We start from the raw sequence: 20,420 nt of genomic DNA, 5'->3' as shown, positions 1-20,420 counted from the left end.
GAAGCTGAAGGCAGAGATCAGAGTGATGCTTCTATAAGCCAAGGACTACCAAGGACGCCAGCAACCGCAGGAGCTGGGAGGGACCTGCAGGAGTTCCCCCACAAACCCTCTAAGGCAACCAGCTCTGCCTACACACTGAGCCCAGACTTCAATACATTTCTGTTATTTAAGCTGCCCAGTTTGTGGTACTTAGTTATGGTAAAGTACCTGTAGCCTCAGTCCAGGGAGGGAACTGAGAAGCCGTGAGGGACAGACCCCCACAGAGACGCCCATGAGGCCGGCAGCCCTCCAGCTTCCAGCACCATCTTCCTTGCGAGTTTGGGAAACTCAGTGCCTCCAGGGGCCCCGCAGGTGGCGTCAGAGAGCGAACCAGCCAGATGCGAGAGAAACCACCCCGCATCACGTATTTATTCACACTCGAAAAGACACCTCGTGGACATTTCAGTTCAGACGTTCCTATCAGTTCTTTCTTGGATTCTGGGCACATAGATCGCATGCCTGTTTGCGTCATAATGGCATCTTCAGTTGCGTTCTTTGGACAATGTCATTCTCTATTTGCCTAGGAGACACACAGGAATTTTCTTCCCTTTCATAAAGCAATGAGCTCTTTCTGAATGATCTTGAAAACACATGGCTCCTTCCCTCTCTGTTTCCCCCACTTTTGGGTAGAGCCGTAACTTGGGAGAAACACCTATTAGAAGAGTGGTGAGATGGAGCATAAATGGAGTTGGTCAACTCTGGGTCCAGAAGATATCGTGGGTGGAGAGGACTCAAACCTCAGTGCCACTCTGCCCCATCGGGGCCAAGTCAGATTGGCAGCTCCATTTCGCCAGTGTCTGAATTCTCAAGCGATGCTAGAAATCTAGATTTCTAAGGTGAAATTATCAAAGTTTTGAATGTTGGCTCAATTTTCTCCATTCTGCAACCCGTTTCATTGTCTTTTACAAAACTTATGACTGGCTGAGTTCCGTGGCTTACAACTGTAATCCCAGCACTTTGGGAGGCCGAGGTGGGAGGACTGCTTGAGCCCAGGAGTTCAAGATCAGCCTGGGCAACATAGCAAGACCCCCAATATCTACAAAAATTACAAAAATTCACTGAGTGTGGTGGCATGTGCCTGTAGTCTCAGCTACTTGGGAGGCTGAGGTGGGAGGATCGCTTCAGCGGTTAGGAGGTGGAGGCTGTAGTGAGCTGAGATTGTGCCACTGCACTCCAGCCTGGGTGACAGAGCAAGACCCTGTCTCAAAACAAAAACCCCAGACTATCTGAAATTATTTTGTGTGCTGTTTATTCCCCCCGCCCAAATAGATGTAAGTAAGGTTTTTGAAAGTGCATGTGCATTTGCTGTATGTATGACTCTGTCTCTAGTGCTCACAGCTATTCCTGGTACAGAGTAGCTGCTCAGTAAATACTGGCTGAGTAAATGAGTGATCTATCACTTGCTATTGTTTGCATGAATATAAGGATTCCATGCAACTTCTTGTTATGTAGCATTGTCTTGGGTCTGCAGTTGATAAAGGAATCTACAATCAGCTTTTTAACCCAGCCCAGAGTTATTGTGTGTATGTACACTCAAGACCCAAAGGAAGGACAGAAAATTTTCCTCACTCCAGCCCAAAAGGAGGCTGGAATACATGCTTGCCTGCCACAGTTTCCACTTACCACTATCAGTCAGTAGGCTTTTAGGAGAGAATTGCACGTGTGATTTATTTGCAAATCCTTTCAGGTCCTGAAGGAGAGATACTTAGTACACAATGCACTTTGTCATTACGTGTCAACATCCCCTCAATGCAGAGAGCATTACTACACGATGTAAGGGTGTAATTGGATTGTGCTGGGATCCTTAAATCTGCATTTCATTTAGAGCCACAGCTTTTGCAGAGCCATTTGCAATTGATGCAAGCCCCTTGGAGGGGGTCAGCGTGGAGAAGGACAAAGGACAGCCATAAAGCCACTGAATGCAAACTTTATATTTACAGTCAGTAAGTTTATAAATATATATTACATTCTTACAATCTACAGTACATTCTACACGTAGATGGATTTGGGAGTGGGCAGCGGCTGCAGTACTCAACAGAACATGACACAGGTAAGAATGGAAAGAAATATGAGGATGTTACTGAAAGCAAAGGATTCTCATCAAAAGGGGTGACAGCTTAATCACCCAGCCAAACAAGGTAGGTAAGCTTGAGGACAGGAGCAGGTGACTTACTGGCTGCAGAAACCCCAGTCTCAAGAGCAAACTGATAGCACCACAGTTGCAGGGGAGAGGGCTAAGGTTGGAAGGGTAAACTGGTGAAATTTACACACACATGATCTAAAGAGAATTCAATTCTATGGAGAGGGAGAAGGAGTAAAGACACACTCAAAATTAGAGACAGAGAGGAAGCAGGGAGATAGGTTCAAAGGAGGAGAGAGAGACAGAGACACAAACAGACTGGAAAACAGACATCGAAAGAGCAGAGAGAAAATGACAAAGAGGGAAAAATGGAATGGATTCAACAGCACGGCCTCTTCTGCCCTCCACCCGCTGCCCCTACCATCTTTCTCAGGATCCTATCTGGCTGGCAGTCACCCAACACACCATTCTCTACCTTGCAGTGAGCATGAGATGGGGCAGAAATTCTCTGATGTCTCCTTCCCCCCATCTTCATAGGCTCCATAAGTGAGGGGATTCAGGGATATCCTGAGTCATGCTGATCTCAAGCAATGCGAAACCTTTCGGGGCTGACTACAGGACCAAGTGCTTGCAGACCTGCATCTCCACCACACGCAGATACCCCTCATCCCTTCACACCTCCAAGGCGAAGAAGGCTTCTGTGCTGTCCGGTGTGTGCGAGGCCAGGCTTCCTGCTGGACCTACCGCTTTCACACCCAGAACCCCCCAACTCCACACGTCCTGCACATTCCACACAGGCACCCAGATTTGTCTCAACAGCCTCGAGGGCACATTCTTGGACAGGAGATCTGCCATGAACAGTGAAAGACCCATCCCAAGTGGCCCTGTTTTCTTTCTAGAAAAGCAAGGGAATGTATAGCCCCGGGGTGGAGTTCACTGTGAGTACTGCCCATGCCCAGAGACCAGCCACTTCAAAGATGGACGGCGTGGGACATATGCCCAGGTTTGTGGGGGCAGCTTCTCTACAGAATGTCACTTGGGAGTTGGCACAAAACCCAGAGGGAGAAAAAAGACTCAGCAAACACTAGAAACTGCCCTCTCCCTCCCCCACCCACAGGTGACCAGTGGCTTTGGGGAGGGTGGCAATGCAGTAGAGGAATAGCAATGGATACATTGTGAACTTGGTATGAATCAAAAGAGCCTGGTTCTTTGAACCTGATTCAAATTCTATGCCCAGTATCCTTAGTTTACAAATAAAGAAGTACCCTGAAGGGCTCAGAGGATTTGCGTCCGTGTGTTTGTCCTTGGCATGTAGTTACAAAGGTATTTGTGGCCTGTTAGCCCACATGTTCCCTTTCAGTCCTTGTCAGCCACTGCCTTGGCCTGCCCATGATCTGAGCCAGCTCTGGCCCAGCCTTTGAGAGACAATGACTCCCAGTCATGCCTCCCACGGCGGACGGCGGCACTGGACCGCCTGTGATCGCGCTCACAGCGAGATGTGCTGCTCCGGTTTCGAGGACACGCTTCCTCCCATTGATCCACGGATGCTCCACCTGAGTTGCGCTTTTCTCCCGTAGTCTGCAATATCGAATATTGGAGCCATGTGGATTTTACAATATCCAAATTGCTTTGATTCAAGAGAGAGAGAGAGAGAGGCTATTCTTTCCTGGAAACTCAGATGCTCAGAGATTCCGAACTCATTTTTGTTTCAAGTCTGAAAAATCTTGCCATGCGTGATAAACCTCTTAAGCAAGACACTGTACTCTGGAATGTGTGCGTCGATGTGGACTCCAGGCCTCGCCGCTGAACCGGGGTCATTGGCTGAGGCTCCATGGACAGTGTCATCCTTATTTTGTCCTGTTGCTTTGTTTCTCTTCTGGGGGCACCGTTGCTACACATCCTGGAATTAAAGGCTGAAAGGTGAGTGAGAACAAATGTCTGTGTGTGTCTGGCTTACACATTTTCATGTAACCTCTCCATGTAGTTGTGCAGCTCTTTGCAGTCCCCAGGGTCCAGATCCTGGCAGACCCACTTAATGTCATCCTCGCTACTCAGCACGATGGAGTTCCTGGTGGGGAACTCGTCGTCAGAGGAGACGGCGGTGAAGGTGGTAAATTTCACCCTTTTCCTTTTTGAGGTAGGGGATGTTGGGGGCTCACTTTTCTGGTCTTTCCCATCGATGATGATGGGTCCTAAAGGTTTGAACAGCTGCCCATTGATGCTTTTTTGGGAGTTTGTGCTGAGGAGATATTTGCTTTCCTCGAAATCCATGCCCCTGTCAATGGCAGTGATTTGCTCATCTTGCGAGGAGGCAAAGTTGATGTGATTCTCCAACAGGTCTGTCCGGTTGCTTAACCCAACCCAGTCATGAGAGTGACTCATCCCTTCCTGCTCCTCGAAGGGAACCTGTTTGTGTCTGTATTTTAATGCAAAGGTCACACAATTTATCAAGAAGACCAAAATGGCCAAACAGAAGACACCCAACAAAGCATACATCCCAATTTCTAAGTCGCTCAGCCCTTTGGATGCCTGCATAAGGTCATTCCCATCCATTTCCACATTGCTTCTGGGGAGGTCCACCTGGGCTGGGAAGCTGGTGAGGTCGCTGGGGACAGTCTGCAAGTGACTGTCGTCTAAAAGGTTTTCCTGGCCTTTCTTCTTCTGCAGGATGGACCTGTCTGTCGTGGAGCCCCGTCCCTCCATGAGTCCCATGGAAGAACTGCCATAGTACTGTCCTTCCTGACTCCCCCATTCCTGCCCGGTTTTTTTGGGCCTTCTGTCACTGACATTGTTTTCCAGGTGAACCCCTGCCCCTGTGTGTCTGCTGTCACTGGTGTTGGGGTTAGCATCATTTTGGCCAAATTTAACTTTGATGTTTGCTGTTCCAACAGCTAACACACTCTTCCGCTTGGATTTCTGGCAGGATTCACTAATGACCATTTCCACCTTGACCAGGGCGCCTTGCCCTTCGGTTTCCGCAGCAATGATAGGCCACTTGAATTTGGGGTCTTGGTGGATGGAGACCACCTTCTCATCCAAAGATGTGGCCATCAAGGAGAAGTCCTTCCCATCGTAAATATCCAAGGGTGTGACTGAGCCATCACTGAACTGGACCCAGCAACTGATGGCTGCTTCCTATTGAGAAAAATATGTAAGTTAATTAAAATGGGCCAAAAGGCTCATTGAGCCCCAAGTCTTAGTACAGTAGACACACTATGGAAAAATATTGCTATGAGAACAAAGACAAACCTTTCAAACAGTGTAGAAATAAGCGATAAGATGTACCAAGAGTATAAAAGAAAACGAATTCTCACAAAGATGCAAAAAAGCAAAATAAAACAACAAAATGACAAAAGAGGGTCGGTATTAAACAATCCATAAGAAGATTTTGCTTTTTTTTTTTTCCTCCCAAAGGTGTTAAAAGGAAGATGGGCCCTTGGGCTGTTCAGAATCGACTTCTGAACAATAATAAATTGCACGACAAAGGAAATTACTGGTTAGTGGAATCATTTACAAGTGTTACGCATTCAAATGAAAAATATTTATTACATTATTTATAAGTTGTAATACTGAGTCTCCACTGATTACTGGCAACACAGATAAACGCCTCTGATCTAGATGAGATCCCACTGCAGGGCTGCAGGCTGTGGTTTTGCCAGCCCTGCCTTTTCTGAGCCTGCAGGAGTAGATCTGTCCTGACCTCAGGACATAGTCTTGGCTTGGAGGGAGTAGTTAGGCCTGACAGCAGGAGAGGGAGAAGCATCTTGATTGGAGAGTCTTCGTCTCTTTCTTCACCCAGCCCAACTGGAGGAAACTGGAAGACCAAAAAGCAGCCAGAGCCGGGGTTTGTGCACCTCTCAGTCTCTTGCTGTTTTCACTGTTGATTTAGACCAACTTTCTTTGCAAATAGTTTGATCAGGCAGATCGTTGGAGACAACCTCCAATTTCATGCCAGCCTTTAATTTTAGTGAAGACGTCATTATGCTTGACAGCGCAGAGGCAGATCCATTGCGTCCTCCCTCCTCCCTCCCTCTCGGAGAACCTGCTCCGCCCCAAGCCTGAGATGATGAACAGCACTAGGCGGCCCCGGACCCTGCCCGCTGGGCCACAGCAACAGCTGATTGGAATGAGACAGCTGCTGCCATTAGAGCCATCAATCTCAGCAACGCTGAGCCAGCCAGCATCACTCTCACCCTCTGTCTCTCTCCTCTCTCGCTCTCTCTCAAACTTGAAACCAGAAAGACAAGACTGACAAAGTTAGGTTGGGAAGATGTGTAGTGGGGGCTCATATAAATTGGGAATGAAGCCCTCTGATGGACTACGTGTAAGCAAATGTTTGGGCATGGCGTTTATCCATAGGAAGACAATAATGAGTTAGACCAAAGTAAAAACACAGGTGAGAGAGAGAGAGTGGGCATGAGAGTGTTGACCTTCCCTTTCCTCCAAGGTCTTGCAGCTGGGTTCTGTGAGATCCCTCCAATCCTCATAACACATCCTGTGTTATTTAAGCTTTTGCTTGGGTGGCCTTTTTTCTCTTACAACCCACTGGCCCCTGACCGTGACAGAAGTAATTTTACACAGTTGTTATTTAGTCTTTGGAAGTAAGAAGAAAGGCTCCTCAAATGTGGCTGGTGGCCTCTGCTCCTTCCTTCAGCTCAGCCAGGAAATACTTAACACTGTTAGACATTGGCTTGGACTCCCTGCTAAGCGGAGAACCTTGCCAAGGCACAGTGCGAAAGCTACTGGACATGACACTGACTTACCAGGTTCTCTCAATCTGCCACGAAATCTGAGCAGAGCATTCAAATGCACAAGGGACTTCTTGAAACTACCACGGTCAGAGCCAAGTTGCAGGCAGGGAGTGAGAGCCCTGCAAACCAGCTATGGAGCAAATCTCAGGGTAGCATGTTTAGCTCTGCATGTCAGGAACGGATTAGCCTTCTGGCCTTCTCCTAGCTGCATCTTATCCCTTCCTTAACGCCTAGCTGGTGGTCAGCTGATGCTATCACCCACAAAGACAGAGAAAAGCCTCAGGTTATTTCTTCATTGCCATCTGTAACTTGCCTCTCGGCTGGCATTCTTCCTTGAGAAAAGGAGGTTTGCTTTGGCCAAGAATTCGATTCTGTTATTGGGATCATCCACTTTCAAGTGTTTTCTAATCCAAAACTCTGCAAACAAAGACTGTAGTATAAGGACTAGGAGATTAGCTCATGCCTGAGAGGGGAGCATTACATGACAGGTGCAGGCTGGGAAAGTGGGAACGCTCTTTGTGCCTCTTGGCAAGTCCAGTGTAGCACTCCTCCCTCCTCTGAATGTGGTCACAGCCGCTGCTGGTGCACGAAGGCAGGGCAGGCCTGGTACCTCATCCTGCTGACGAAGAGTGTGCAGAAAAGGCTCTGGATCCCGAAGGGAAGCAGTGAGAACAATATCCCATTTGGGCTGGAGGGATTCCAGCTGCCCACATGAAGATGATCCCTTTTCATGGGGCACAAGGAACCAATGACCTGCAACCACCATGTTTTGTTGTTAAGTGAGCTTCACCCAAATTCCTATGTTCTAAGAAATAATGTTTCTCTACCTCTAATGAGGGAGAACATACTACTTTCAAAGGTCCCCTATAACAGTCCCCTTTGTAAGCCATTGTATCCACAAACACATGCACCACACACATACACACAACACACAATACATTCACAACACACATACACATATACATGCACACAAGTGCCTATACAACACAAACATACACACAACACAAAATACTGACACAAGACACACATGCATATACACACATAAAGCAAAAACATACATACATGACACACATACATAGACCCACAGCACACACATATACATATGCATACATACACACGACACATACATAGACACATGCATACATACATACAACACAATACATTCACAACACATATATACATGCATACAGGTGCCTATATAACATAAGCATATGTGTAACACAACACAAAACAAGCAACACAAAATACGGACACAAGACACACATGCATACACATAGACACACAAAGCAAAAACAACATATATGTACACAACACATAGACACAACACATGTATACATATGCACACATACATACAACACACATACATAGACACATGCAATACACACATACAACACACAGAAACACACAACACACTCCATTAGCTCACACTGGTTCCAAATAAAGTAAAAGAAAATTGTGACTGACATCCCCATGAATTCTCTGTTTCTGCCTTGAGCTGAACAATGAATGGTCTGGAAGCGATCTGCCGCCACGGGCTCCCCACTCAGCAGGTCTGTCACGCTCCGCTCCATCAGGACCTCGGCAGCAGGCTGTGCACCTGCTCTGAGCCTGCACGTGCCCTCATGCCCTCATGGAAGCAGGAAGGATGTGGAGAGCACAGGTGACCACTTGCATGCACCTGCACTGTGGTGGATGAGGGGCGGGCCTTTCCTCCAGGGCTCCTGCCACTTAGTGGCTTCTCATTTTTACATGTTGCAATACTTATGTATATTTGTATTTATTTTTTTCATCTCTGCATGAGGGAGCTGGGAAACATGAGGCAGAGCAGTCACCTGCTTCATAGGAGCCCTTTGCAGATGGAGAAACACCCGATATGTGATCCCACTCTATTGTGCCACCTGCCTGGCATGGGACCTGCCTGGCGTGGTGCCTGCCTGGTGTGTGATCCACTTGGTGTGGAACCCCTGCTGAAGTGTGTCTCAAGCCCTCCTCCATACCTGTTTTGGCCTCTGCAGAAGTTCCTGAGCCACTGCAGTGGCAAAGATGGCTCTGTTGCTTCCTGGGCTGAGCTGCAAGGAGAGCGACAGCCCTGTCACCAGCTGCACCCCGAGGTCTGTGATGGTCACCTTCTCGTCCAGCACGGTGATGGTCTTTTCAGCGAGGATGGTGTCTGACAGAGGAGACAGGATCTGGAGGGCAGAAGCGACATGACAAGGAAAGGCTTTCTGTGGTCCAGGCACTGCCTCCAGTTGCGGGAGGAAGTGCCAGGTGTTCAGGCTGCGACAGGGCAATGTGTGAGCCAGAAAGTATGAGAACAGGTCTTTCCCACTCACACCGCCTTCTAAATAATATATTTTGCTTGAGAAAAATGGAATGCATTTTTTGCGTAAAGCAAGGTGGTGTCAAGTAGTGGGCAGGTAGGGCTTGGCCCCTCCCCACACCCCACACATCAGCTCCATTTCCCACCATGCTCCATCCTGGACAGGAGGAACTGACATTTTCATTCGACTATTAACTTTAAGATTCTTCTACATTACAGATCATCTCTCTACTCTTCAGTGTGTATTTTGTTTAAAAGTATTTATTTTACTAAAATTTGTTTTTTCAAAAGCCTTTCTATCACCAGCGAACAATGGGTTGGGTGTACCGGCTACATATTGACGGCTTTCTCTCTTGCACATGAAAACCAATGCGCAACTGGAAGGTGGATCCTGCTGGTCCATCTCAATCATGTGTGTCACTGGAGGCCACACTGTATACTTTGGGAAACACAGCGTATGATGCCTGATGATGTGGAATATCATCAAGCATATTCTGATAAACGTAGGTTCTGAGTGTCTATGCCTGACGCCAACAACCCAAAGCCTCATTTCTCCTGTGGACACCTGGAATGACCTGGAAAATGAGGCTTATGTGCAATTTAGACCCTGGACAGGAAATCCTGCTTTTTTTTTTTTTGTATTTTTAGTAGAGACGGGGTTTCACCGTGTTAGCCAGGATGGTCTCGATCTCCTGACTTTGTGATCCACCCACCTTTGCCTCCCAAAGTGCTGGGATTAATCCTGCTTTTGAGGAACGTCTGTGGAATCACCTCTTCCTCCTCTCACCCTTCGCCCCAACGATAAAGAGCTGTCTTGGACGCCTCGCGGCCCCGTGTAACTCAACCTTCTGGAAGGGAAGGGCTTCATTCTCTGTTCTCCTGCTTTCTCAACCTCTTTCTCTTTTCAAGTTTTTGGTGATATTTATGATGTATGTCAAGACAGCAGTTTTCCCAGGACCCTTTAAGACCAGCAATCAAAGCTCCATACTTCTATCCGAATGCCACCTTCACTTTCTGGTCTGATTGGGACAATTTAAATGGTGGCGAGCAGGAGAGATGCGTCCCCAGAAGAAAGTGGACAAGTGAATTTATGACTCAGGAGGACGCAGTGAGAAAAAAGGAAAAAAGAACCAAGGCTCACAGGAGTAGATGCCTCACCAAAATAATGTTCACGTTCAACGTGTGCGAAGCTGGCCTACTTCCTCTTCCCTGACACTTGATTTCAGAACGGTATGTCTTTTCCCCTTTGCACTTCAATTGTCACTTAAGGGAAGATGTTAATACCAAATTCTCATCTCACTGTGAGTTTCTGGGCATCAGTTTCAGTTTAGCCTATAGATTTATGATAGGGATTCAGGTCCTTCAGCTTCTTAGTCAATTGTGGAGGTTGCAAGCGCTCATCTATGAGGCAGATATGTTTTGTCTGACATAAGTCATATTTTAAGGTAGAATTAATGATCATCATTCAGAGAGCTGGAAGATCTCATATAAAAACACAGACTTCCAGCTTTTCTAGCCAATTGGAACATATGGCCGCAGTGGACTTGCATTTCTTCTTGGCAGGTTTTGGCTGTAAGAGCTTGCCCCTTTTCCACAGGCCCCACCACTCCTTATTGTCTCTCTAACACTCAGAGGAAAATCAGCTGCTGTCTTTCAGCACACACCCAGCCTACTCTCCTCACTGACGGTAGCTTCTCAGCTTTTAGAGTGTGTGACTCCTGGTCTACAGCCCAAACCCATTGATTTTCCTCCTTGGATAAAATGAAGTTTTAGATATACCAGCCAATTTTCTAGAATGGATATGTTTTAAATCTTCCACGATCCAATCTAGTCTCAGTTATGATGATTCTTCATGCACAGCTGTTTTAGAAGCCTCACAGATTGCCTGATAAGACGATCGCGTTGCCTGCAGAGGGGGCAGCTGCTGGGGAATACACTTTTCCTTTGGCTACGACGTACACTATTTGGGTGATGGCTACGCTAACAAGGCAGACACGCAATATGTCCAGGTAACAAAACTGCACTTGCACCCCTTACATGTATACAGAACGAAAACAAACTCCTGCTTTGTTCTCAGCTGGGAGGTAAATGACCAAACCCTTACAAGCCTCCCAGAATACTGTTTTGTAAAAGTGTTTGTTTCAAAACCCGAGTGTTGCGGCTGGTCCTCTCCATCACCCGCTCCCCAGCAGAAGGGGCCCACGGGACAAATGGAGGCATAGTAACTTCGTTCCTTCCTTCAGCACATGTCTGAGTTGTTCAGGTTCTCATCAGGCCGCTGGTTGTGACTCGGTAGAGGCGGCCACAATATCCTGAAGCCATGGGAAGGTTTAGGTGACCATGCTCGGCGGCGGAAAGTGGCTCAGCAGGAAGTTGCTGGCCGTGCCTGTGATTCAGATCACATGAGCTCACCTCAAAAGCCTGTTTACCAAGATAGTAACGCCTACCATGGCTTGGGCAAAATAGTGTGTTTCAAGCATGACCCACCATGGGAGTCAGCCCAGAGTTTCTCACCTATAAGTAATATGTGAGGAATTTCGAGATTCTTGTTACATTATTACATGACTTGTATTGTGGTTTCGTTTGAGATGGGGTCTCGTTTCATCACCCAGGTTGGAGTGCAGTGGCACGATCTCAGCCCACTGCAACCTCTGCTTCCCAGGCCCAAGTGATCCTCCCACCTCAGCTTCCAGGAGCTGGGACCACAGGCGCGCACCACTACACTCGGGTAAATTTTTGTTTTTTTGGTAGAGATGGGGTTTTGCCATGTTACCCAGGCTAATCTCAAACTACTGAGCTCAGGTGATCTGCCCGCCTTGGCCTCCCAAAGTGCCGGGATTACGAGCATGAGCCACTGCACCCAGCCAACATCACTTGTATTGTTTACTTGACAATTTCTTTGAATTTAGCCATTCTAAAAATAGATACCATTCCTAGCAATGACAAACAGCTGGTTTCTCCTCTGGGCGGAGCAGAGGTGGGAAGACAGAGAGATCTTGCTTTGGGGATTTTTTTTTTTTTTTTTTTTTTACCTGAATGGTGGTCATCCCAAGTTCCTGTCCCATCAGGATCTGTCCACCTTGCAGCTTGGCGATCCTGGGCTCCTCCACCTGCATGAAGTCATTTATCAGCTCTGTGATGTCCACTTGCCAGTCTGAGCCCAGCAGGTGGGCCAGGTGTCCCCCAGGGCCAGCCGCCTCAGCCACAAACTGCGTCAGGACCCGCACCATGGCGTGCTGGTACTGCAGGGTGCAGCCGCGGCCCCTCCGCTCATCGTCCTCCTCTTCCTCACTGTCCCCAGCAGGCCTGTGAAAGAGGCAGTGCAGTTTGCAGACAGTTACTTGTTGGTTCTCTGTAAGGGGCTGTGTGTGGAGCCTGGTGGGGGCTGCAGAGGTAAGGAGGCCATGAGACTTCAAGGAGTTTACATCCAGACACGCAGAGGTGAACCTGACATACTAACCACTGCTCTGTTGTGACCAGCAGAATATAAGATGTTCCCAGTGGCCCCCCACCTCCCGGTGTCTACTTTGTGTAAACCTCTCCCCTTGAGTGTGGGCTGGACCTAGTTTCTTTCGTCCAGTGAAAAAGTTAGGGCGAAAGTGATTGGATGGTCACTTTCTTGGCTAGACTTGAAAAGCCGGTGACTTCTGTCTTGCTTGTGTTTTCTTTCCTTGGTTCTTTGCACTTGCTCACTCTGATGAAGCGAGCTGCAGGCTGTGAGCCAAGCTGTAGAGATTTCCAGCCAGCTAGAAACTGAGAGTGAACTCTGGCCAGCACCAGCGAGGAACTGAGACCAGCCAGCACCGGCGCGAGTGAGCCTGCACGTAGATCCTTCCCCACGTGAGCCTTGAGACGGGGCCCCAGCCCCACTGACACCTGGGCTGCAGCCTGTAAGAGGCCCTGCTCAGAAGACCCAGCTCAGCCATGCCTGGATAGATCCATGGAAACTGTTCGATAATACATGTTGTTCTTTCTCTTTTTGAGACAGTGTCTTGCTCTGTCATTCAGGCTGGAGTGCAGTGGTGCGATTTCAGCTCACTGCAGCCTCGAACTCCTGGACTCAAGAAATCCTTCCACTCCAGCCTCCTGAATAGCTTGGACTATGGTGCAAGCCACCATGCCCGGCTACTTTTTAAAATTTTGTGTAGATGTGGTCTCGCTATATTGCCCAGGCTGGTCTCAAACTTCTGGGCTTGAGCCATCCGCCTGCCTCGGCCTGCCAAAGCGCTGGAACTTACAGGCGTGAGTCACCATGCCTGGCCGGCATGTTGTTCTTGTAAGCCACATGAACATTGGGGATAATTTTTAAACCGCTAAGCTTTGGGATAAGCCACTATGTTAGACAAAATGGATAGAGCTAGCACAACAAGGCCAGGGATGAATGGTGTGGTTCTGTAACCCGGCACACAAAGCGGGTGGATATGTAACCCAAGGTGAGGTCAAATGGGATAAGAAAGGCAGAGAGGGCCAGGATGCTTGGAAGGAGACAGATGTCAGCTGCTCCCTCAACATCTGGTCCCTTCTGTGCAGTCGGCCCTTTGATGGCACTGTCTCGGTCTCCATCAGAACAGCAGCTGTTCCCTCTCACACTCACTCCGCTGCCATGTCTGAACCGGGCAGCTGTGACAGCATGTGGGATGTATGCGGTGAGACTCAACCAGGTCTCTGGTGAATCTTCCCCTACAGTTTCTTCCCTCTGCAGCACCAACGGTCACCCTCTAATCCACGCCCTCAACTCAACACCAGAAACCCCAGCGACTGAGAAAGAATCATTGCTGAAGCCAGCTCTCAACTGTCCCTGAGACCCAAAGCTTTTGTCCTTGAAGCATCCCCTCTCCCAGGGGTCATGGGACCAAAGGAATGAGCTTGCAGGGGAGGGAATATAAGTTATCCCTCAGATGAGCGCCAATTCTCCACCCCCTGCCGAGTACACAGACTCCAGGCATATTTCCTTGTCTCATAATGCATATACTTTTAGCAATCAACATGTCCTTATACCTGAATTCTTATACACCATTTCTCTGAGATGACAAAGTCTGTGAGTGAAGAGCCTGAGCTCCTACCACTGTCTTTACATGGTACTCACGTGGTTCCCGATGGTAGATGGTAGAGACTCCTGGGGCTCTACCAAGCACCATTGGAGTAATGTATCAGACACTCAGTGGACAAGCCTCAGACCTCATTTCACCAAGGCAGAGAGCTCAGAGCTTCTGGACTGGAGCACAGAGAGGCAGCTCAGGTCAGGCTGATCCTGTCAGATGTCCTTCCAGGGAACATCTGCTGCCTTCTTCTTTCCAGCATCAATTTTCCCTCCTCCTAGAATTGGTCCATTCATTCAGCCTTGGTGCACCTCTTCGTCTAGTTCCTCTGGCTCTAGTTGGGGGAGTCCAGCCACTCAGTGTGTTCCAGGGCCTTGGCTACAGTAACTAGATAAGGGAGGCCACAAAATCCCAGTGAGGATAAGACTTAAATCCAGGACTTTGCTGGAACTAGTGGGAAGGAGAGGAGGCACTTCCTGCTGGAGTTGCAGAGAAGAGAGGATGAAAGCCTGGAACCTCCCAAAAGACACTGATAGAGAATGAAGCCAACACAGAGCAAATGAAAGCTGAGTGGTGGAGGGAGATTTGGTCCTTAGGGTACCATATGCATCCTCAGACCCAGTCATGACCGAATTTGCCACCCTGTACACTTCCTTCTTAGTCTGTCATGGAGTTTGAGGGGCACACCCACCTCCTGCTGGAGACGATGGGCACTCGCCAGCCCTTGATCTGATTGAGCTCGGTGTCTGAGACCTCTATCTGCAGCGGAAGTCGGGGCACCCACACCGTCATCTCCAGGGGGCTGCTCAGGTGCTGGTAGGTGAAGTTCACCATCACGTTCACCTTGCCTTTCATTTCCTTCCCATTGACAAAGACGTAGTCACATCTGTCAGAAACCTGTGACGAGGTGAGAGAGAAAAGGGGAGGGGAAGGTGAGCTTTCATCCCATTGCATGGCCCAAGGAGGGGGAAAGGGAAGCACCCTGGCTGGTAGAGGTCACTTACTATGGGGAGGAGGTCCTGGTATGAAGCAGATATTGGCTGTTGCTTTTGTGTATAGCAGACGCTGTTATGATAGGTGCTCTCTGAGTACCCAAGCTTCCTGGGGTCCCTGTGGCTAGGTTGGTGGACTCCTCCCCAGGGACTGCATGTGTGTTGCCGACAGCTCCTGCCACATCTTCCATAGCTGTGTCCCTCAGAGTTACCTGGGAGTTATGTCCTGCTCACCCCGCTTCTCTGCCCAGTGACTACCTGGTGGGGTGAGAAGCCCAGGCTGTTTGCCTCAAGGAGGGACCCACACACAGCACAGCTCATTCTTAAGAGAGGCTCAGGGAGCTGGCTGTGCTGCACCGGAAGCTGACCTTGCTTGGCCCCTCCTCTTCCGCTCCTACTCTCTTCACTCCCATGCGGGTGTATCCTGAGAACGTCCTCAACAGCGCATGTGCAGACCACTTTCCCCCGCAGGCACGGGGTGGATTCTGAGGCCCGTCCTGCAGAGTTCCCTAGAGGGGCTCCATGGGATTCCATAGAAGTTGCTCAGCACGCGCGCTAGCTCAGTGATGCACCTCCTGCTGGTTTTCCGAAATGTGTCCTGTCTTGCTGCTCATTGCCTCATTCTGCATCCAGAGATCATTCCCCACATAAACCGCCTACTCTGAAGGGCACATCACAGGTTCCGCTTTTCAGGGAACCCAAACGTGAATTCATTTCATCCTCAGAACAACCACAGCACTAGGCACCACTGCCATTCTCACATTCCAGGTGAGGAAGCCGGGAGCAGGGGAGCCTGCCTATGTTCCTCTACCAGGAAGGGCAGAGCCAGGATTCAGCCCTGGGAGTCTGGCCCCAGAGCCCAGGCTCTCAACTTCTGCCCAGTGTAAGATGGCTCCTCCATGCCAGCGCTGATGGGAAGAACCAAGTTCAATGGAAGGACTTTGTCCTCTTGTCTTTTGTCTCCTAGCTTTCCTGGGGGGAAGGCAATGAGTCCTTTAGTTTTCATCCTAAACAAGAATTGGGACATGCCTTTGGGGGAGTGGGGGAGCCTAAATCACAGCTCCCAAAGATATCCACATCCTCATCCTTGGAATCTGTAAACGTTATCTTACTCGTCAAAAGGGACTTTGTAGGTGTGACCAAATTAAGCATCTTTTCCCTTCCCAGCTTTATTGGCAAGTAAGTACTTGGCAGACAAAACCGCATCAATCTAGGGTGTACCACATGATGTTCTGATACACATGTATACTGTGAAATAATTACAAATCAAGGTAGCTCACATATCCATCACCTCACATAGTCACGTGTGTGTGTGTGTGTGTGTAAGATATTTCTTAAAGTTTGTATATATTTAGGGGGTACAGGTGGAGTTTTGTCACATGGCTATATTGCACAGCAGTGAAATCCAGGCTTCTAGTGTAAACATCACCCAAATAATGTACACTGTACCCATTAAGTAATTTCTCATTCCTCAACTCCTCCTAATCTCCAACCCTTCTGAACATCCAGTGTCTATTATTCCACGCTCTTTGTCCATGTGTCCATTGTATTTAGCTCCCACTTATAAGTGAGAACATGTGGTATTTGACTTTCTGCTTTTGAGTTGATTCACTTAAAATAATGACCTCTAGTTCCATTTATGTTGCTGCAAAAGAGGTGACTTCATTCTTCTTTATAACTGAAAAATATTTTATTCCATATAAATATATTGTATGTTTATATATTGTATATATAGTATATTGTATATTTATTGTATTATATATACACAATATAATACACAACATATAATATATAATATGTAATACAAAATTGTATTATATACAAAATTACTGTATTATATATACAATATATAATATGTTTATACATAGTATTATATACATTGTATATAAATGTGAATTATATATTTATGTACATTGTATATAAATGTTATGAAAATGTAGTGTGTGTCTAAATTATGAGTGCAGGTGTTTTCTCAATGTACTGATCTTTTTTCCTTTGGGTAGATACTGGTAGTGGGATTGCTGTAGAGAATTTTAGTTCCTTGAGAATTCTCTATACTGTTTTCCATAATTAATTTTCCATACTATGTTATATTCCCATCAATAGTGTGTAAGTGTGAGAACATGGAAGACCCACTGCCTTTGCAAATCCTAAGTCTACCATACGGTATTATTAACTAGAGTAGTCATGCTATACATTAGGACCCTATCATGTATTCACCAGCATAACTGAAACTTTCTGTCCTTTGACCAACCTCTCTCCATTTCCCCCACTTCCCAGCTCCTGGAAACCCCCATTTGACTCTGTTTCTATGAGCTGGGCTTTTTCCCACATATAAGCAATATCATGCAGGATCTGCCCTTCTGTGTCTGTTCTAGTTCACTTAGCATCATGTCCTCCAGGTTCATCCGCGTTGTTGCAAATGCTGAGATTTTCTTCTGTTTTAAGGCTGAATAGTATTCCACCGCATATGGACACCACATTTGCTGTATCCGTTCATTCACTGAGAGACACTTAGCTTGTTTCCACGTCTTGGCTGTTACTAGTATTTAAATTAAGGGTCTTGAGATAGGGAGAGCATCCTAGAGTGCTTGGGTGGGCCCTAAGTGGAGTTGACTGTGCTTATAAGAGGGAGGCAGGGAGAGATTTGACTGCAGCGGGAGAAGCAGGTCCTGTGACCACAGAAACAAGACGCTGGAAGATGGAGGCAGAGGCCAGGAAAGGAAGGAGGCAGCTCTGGGGGCTGGAAAATGCGAGGAAGCATGTTCCCCACTAGAACCTCTGGAGGGAGGGCAGCCCTACCAATACCTTGATGTCGGCCCAGTGAAGCTGATTTCAGACTTTCGACCTTCAGAACTGGAAGAGAATACATCGGTGTCCATCGTCTCACAAAGCTGCTGGGTTTGTGGTGTGATGATTTGTTATCACAGCTGCAGGACATACCCCAGAGTGTCCTGGAGTGACACACTCCAGAGCCCTGGATAATCCTCCCTGACCGGAGCATCTTCCCTTACTGGGGTGTCCTCTCTGACCGGGGTGTCTTCCCTGACCAGGGTGTCTTCCCTGACCAGGGCGTCTTCCCTGACCGGGGTGTCCTCCCTGACCAGGGTGTCCTGACTGGGACGTCCTCCCTGACCAGGGCGTCCTCCCTGATGGGGGCGTCCTCCCTGACCGGGGTGTCCTGACCGGGGTGTCCTCCCTGACCGGGGTGTCCTCCCTGATGGGGGCCTTGCTGGTTAAGCTTAGAAGGGGACATGAGGGGCTAGGACCCCTGCTTGTTGAGCCCCTAACATGTGTCAGGGCTGGAGGTTGAACACGCTTCCTGCTCATCTCACCTAGCGCTCACAGCCACCCCGGCAGGCACTGTTACTGTCCTCATTTCACGGGTGAGGAGCCAGAGCCCCGAGATACCACGTAACCTTTTCCCAGGACACGGAGGGCAGGGAAGGGGCGTAGACCAGATTCAGTCCAAGCAGGCGCCTGTGGCCTCTGCCTCACAGGAGGGCTCTCTTGCATTCTGTCATTTTAGAGGATAAAAACCTCCTTTTAGCACTTAAAGGGGTGTGAGGAAAAGCACAGCAGAAATTACTTGGTTGTTCAAACATTGTAAAGAGCATTTCCAATGCAGGCCTCTTTCACCTGCACGATGAGGCAGTCAGTCAATGCATGAGAGCAGCCGCTATGAGCTTCAGTCTCCAGGGTGACCGATGGCGCTGAGGAGAAACATGGGCCCAGGTCCGGTTATGAGTGGGAGCTGCTTGTGTCTTCAGTATCTGCCACCAGCAAAAGTCCTTAAATCTGATTAAAAAGCTGAATGGCACGAGCTCTGGTGGCTAATCATCTGTGGCCTGGCCACAGTTCTCCTTGCTTCAGGGGCCAGGGTGTCTTTAATAGGAGGCTTGTTCTCTCTCAGGTCTTCCATTTCTAACTCAGACTGAATCCTCATAGGTGAGCTGACTTCTCAAAAGAAAGAAAAGGGCTGGGCGCAGGCTCACACCTATAATCCCAGCACTTTGGGAGGCCGAAGCGGAAGGATCACCTGAGGTCGGGAGTTTGAGACCAGCCTGGCCAACATGGCAAAACCCCATCTCTACTAAAAATATTAAAAACATTAGCCAGGCATGGTGGCATGCACCTGTAGTCCTAGCTATTTGGAAGGCTGAGGCAGGAGAATTGCTTTAACCCAGGAGGTGGAAGCTGCAGTGAGCCAAGATGGTGCCATTGCACTCCAGCCTGGGTGACAGAGTGAGACCCTGTCTCAAAAAGAAAAAAAAAAAGTCAATAAAACGGGTTGCAGAATGGAGAAAATTGAGTCAACATTCAAAACTTTTATGATTTCACCTTAGAAATTTAGATTTCTAGCATTGCTTAAGAATTCAGACACTGGTGAAATGGAGCCTCCAATCTGACTTGGCCCTGATGGGGCAGAGTGGTGCTGAGGGTTCCAGTCCTTCCTACCCCACAGTGTCTTTTTGACTCCAGAGTTGACCAGCTTTATTTATGGTCTATCTCACCACTCTTCTTTTTTTTTTTTTTTTTTTTTTGAGACGGAGTCTTGCTCTGTCGCCCAGGCTGGAGTGCAGTGGCCGGATCTCAGCTCACTGCAAGCTCCGCCTCCCAGGTTCATGCAATCCTCCTGCCTCAGCCTCCAGAGTAGCTGGGACTACAGGCGCCCGCCACGTCGCCCGGCTAGTTTTTTGTATTTTTTAGTAGAGACGGGGTTTCACCGTGTTAGCCAGGATGGTCTCGATCTCCTGACCTCGTGATCCGCCTGTCTCGGCCTCCCAAAGTGCTGGGATTACAGGCTTGAGCCACCACGCCCGGACTATCTCACCACTCTTCTAATAGAGAAATGTTTCTCTCGAGTCATGTCTCCACCCAAAAGTGGAGAAAACAGAAAGGGAGGGAGCCGTGTGTTTCCAAGATCATTCAGAAAGAGCACATTGTTTTATGAGAGGGAAGAAAATTCCTGTGCGTCTCCCAGGCAAAAAGAGAATGTCATTGTCTAATGAACACAACTGAAGATGCTGCTATGACTTTCCATCAGGCTGGTCTGTGGAGACCTCACCTATGCTCACCTGGGCTCTGGGGACCTCACCTATGCTCACCTGGGCTCTGGGGACCTCACCTATGCTCACCTGGGCTCTGGGGACCTCACCTATCCTCACCTGGGCTCTGGAGACCTCACCTAAGCTCAAC

The 20,420-nt window shown here is 48.3% G+C and overlaps 1 protein-coding gene across 1 annotated transcript in view; it reads right to left on the bottom strand.

Moving 5' to 3' along the window:
* Positions 1-1,950: 1,950 nt before the first annotated feature.
* Positions 1,951-20,420, bottom strand: part of TMEM132D (transmembrane protein 132D) — an 867,237-nt gene continuing 848,767 nt past the window's right edge. Inside the window, exons 6-9 of the mRNA XM_030939289.1 lie at positions 14,921-15,126; positions 12,223-12,496; positions 8,868-9,059; positions 1,951-5,254 (exon numbers count right to left, since the gene is read on the bottom strand). Of these exons, the coding sequence (XP_030795149.1) occupies positions 4,073-5,254; positions 8,868-9,059; positions 12,223-12,496; positions 14,921-15,126 (1,854 nt within the window). The 3' untranslated portion in view covers positions 1,951-4,072. The remainder of the gene's footprint in view (positions 5,255-8,867; positions 9,060-12,222; positions 12,497-14,920; positions 15,127-20,420) is intronic.

The sequence above is a fragment of the Rhinopithecus roxellana genome, chromosome 10, assembly GCF_007565055.1.
Source record: "Rhinopithecus roxellana isolate Shanxi Qingling chromosome 10, ASM756505v1, whole genome shotgun sequence".
Taxonomy (NCBI): domain Eukaryota; kingdom Metazoa; phylum Chordata; class Mammalia; order Primates; family Cercopithecidae; genus Rhinopithecus; species Rhinopithecus roxellana.
The sequence above is the reverse complement of the archived record's forward strand: the minus strand, read 5'-3'. Positions and strand labels throughout refer to the sequence as shown.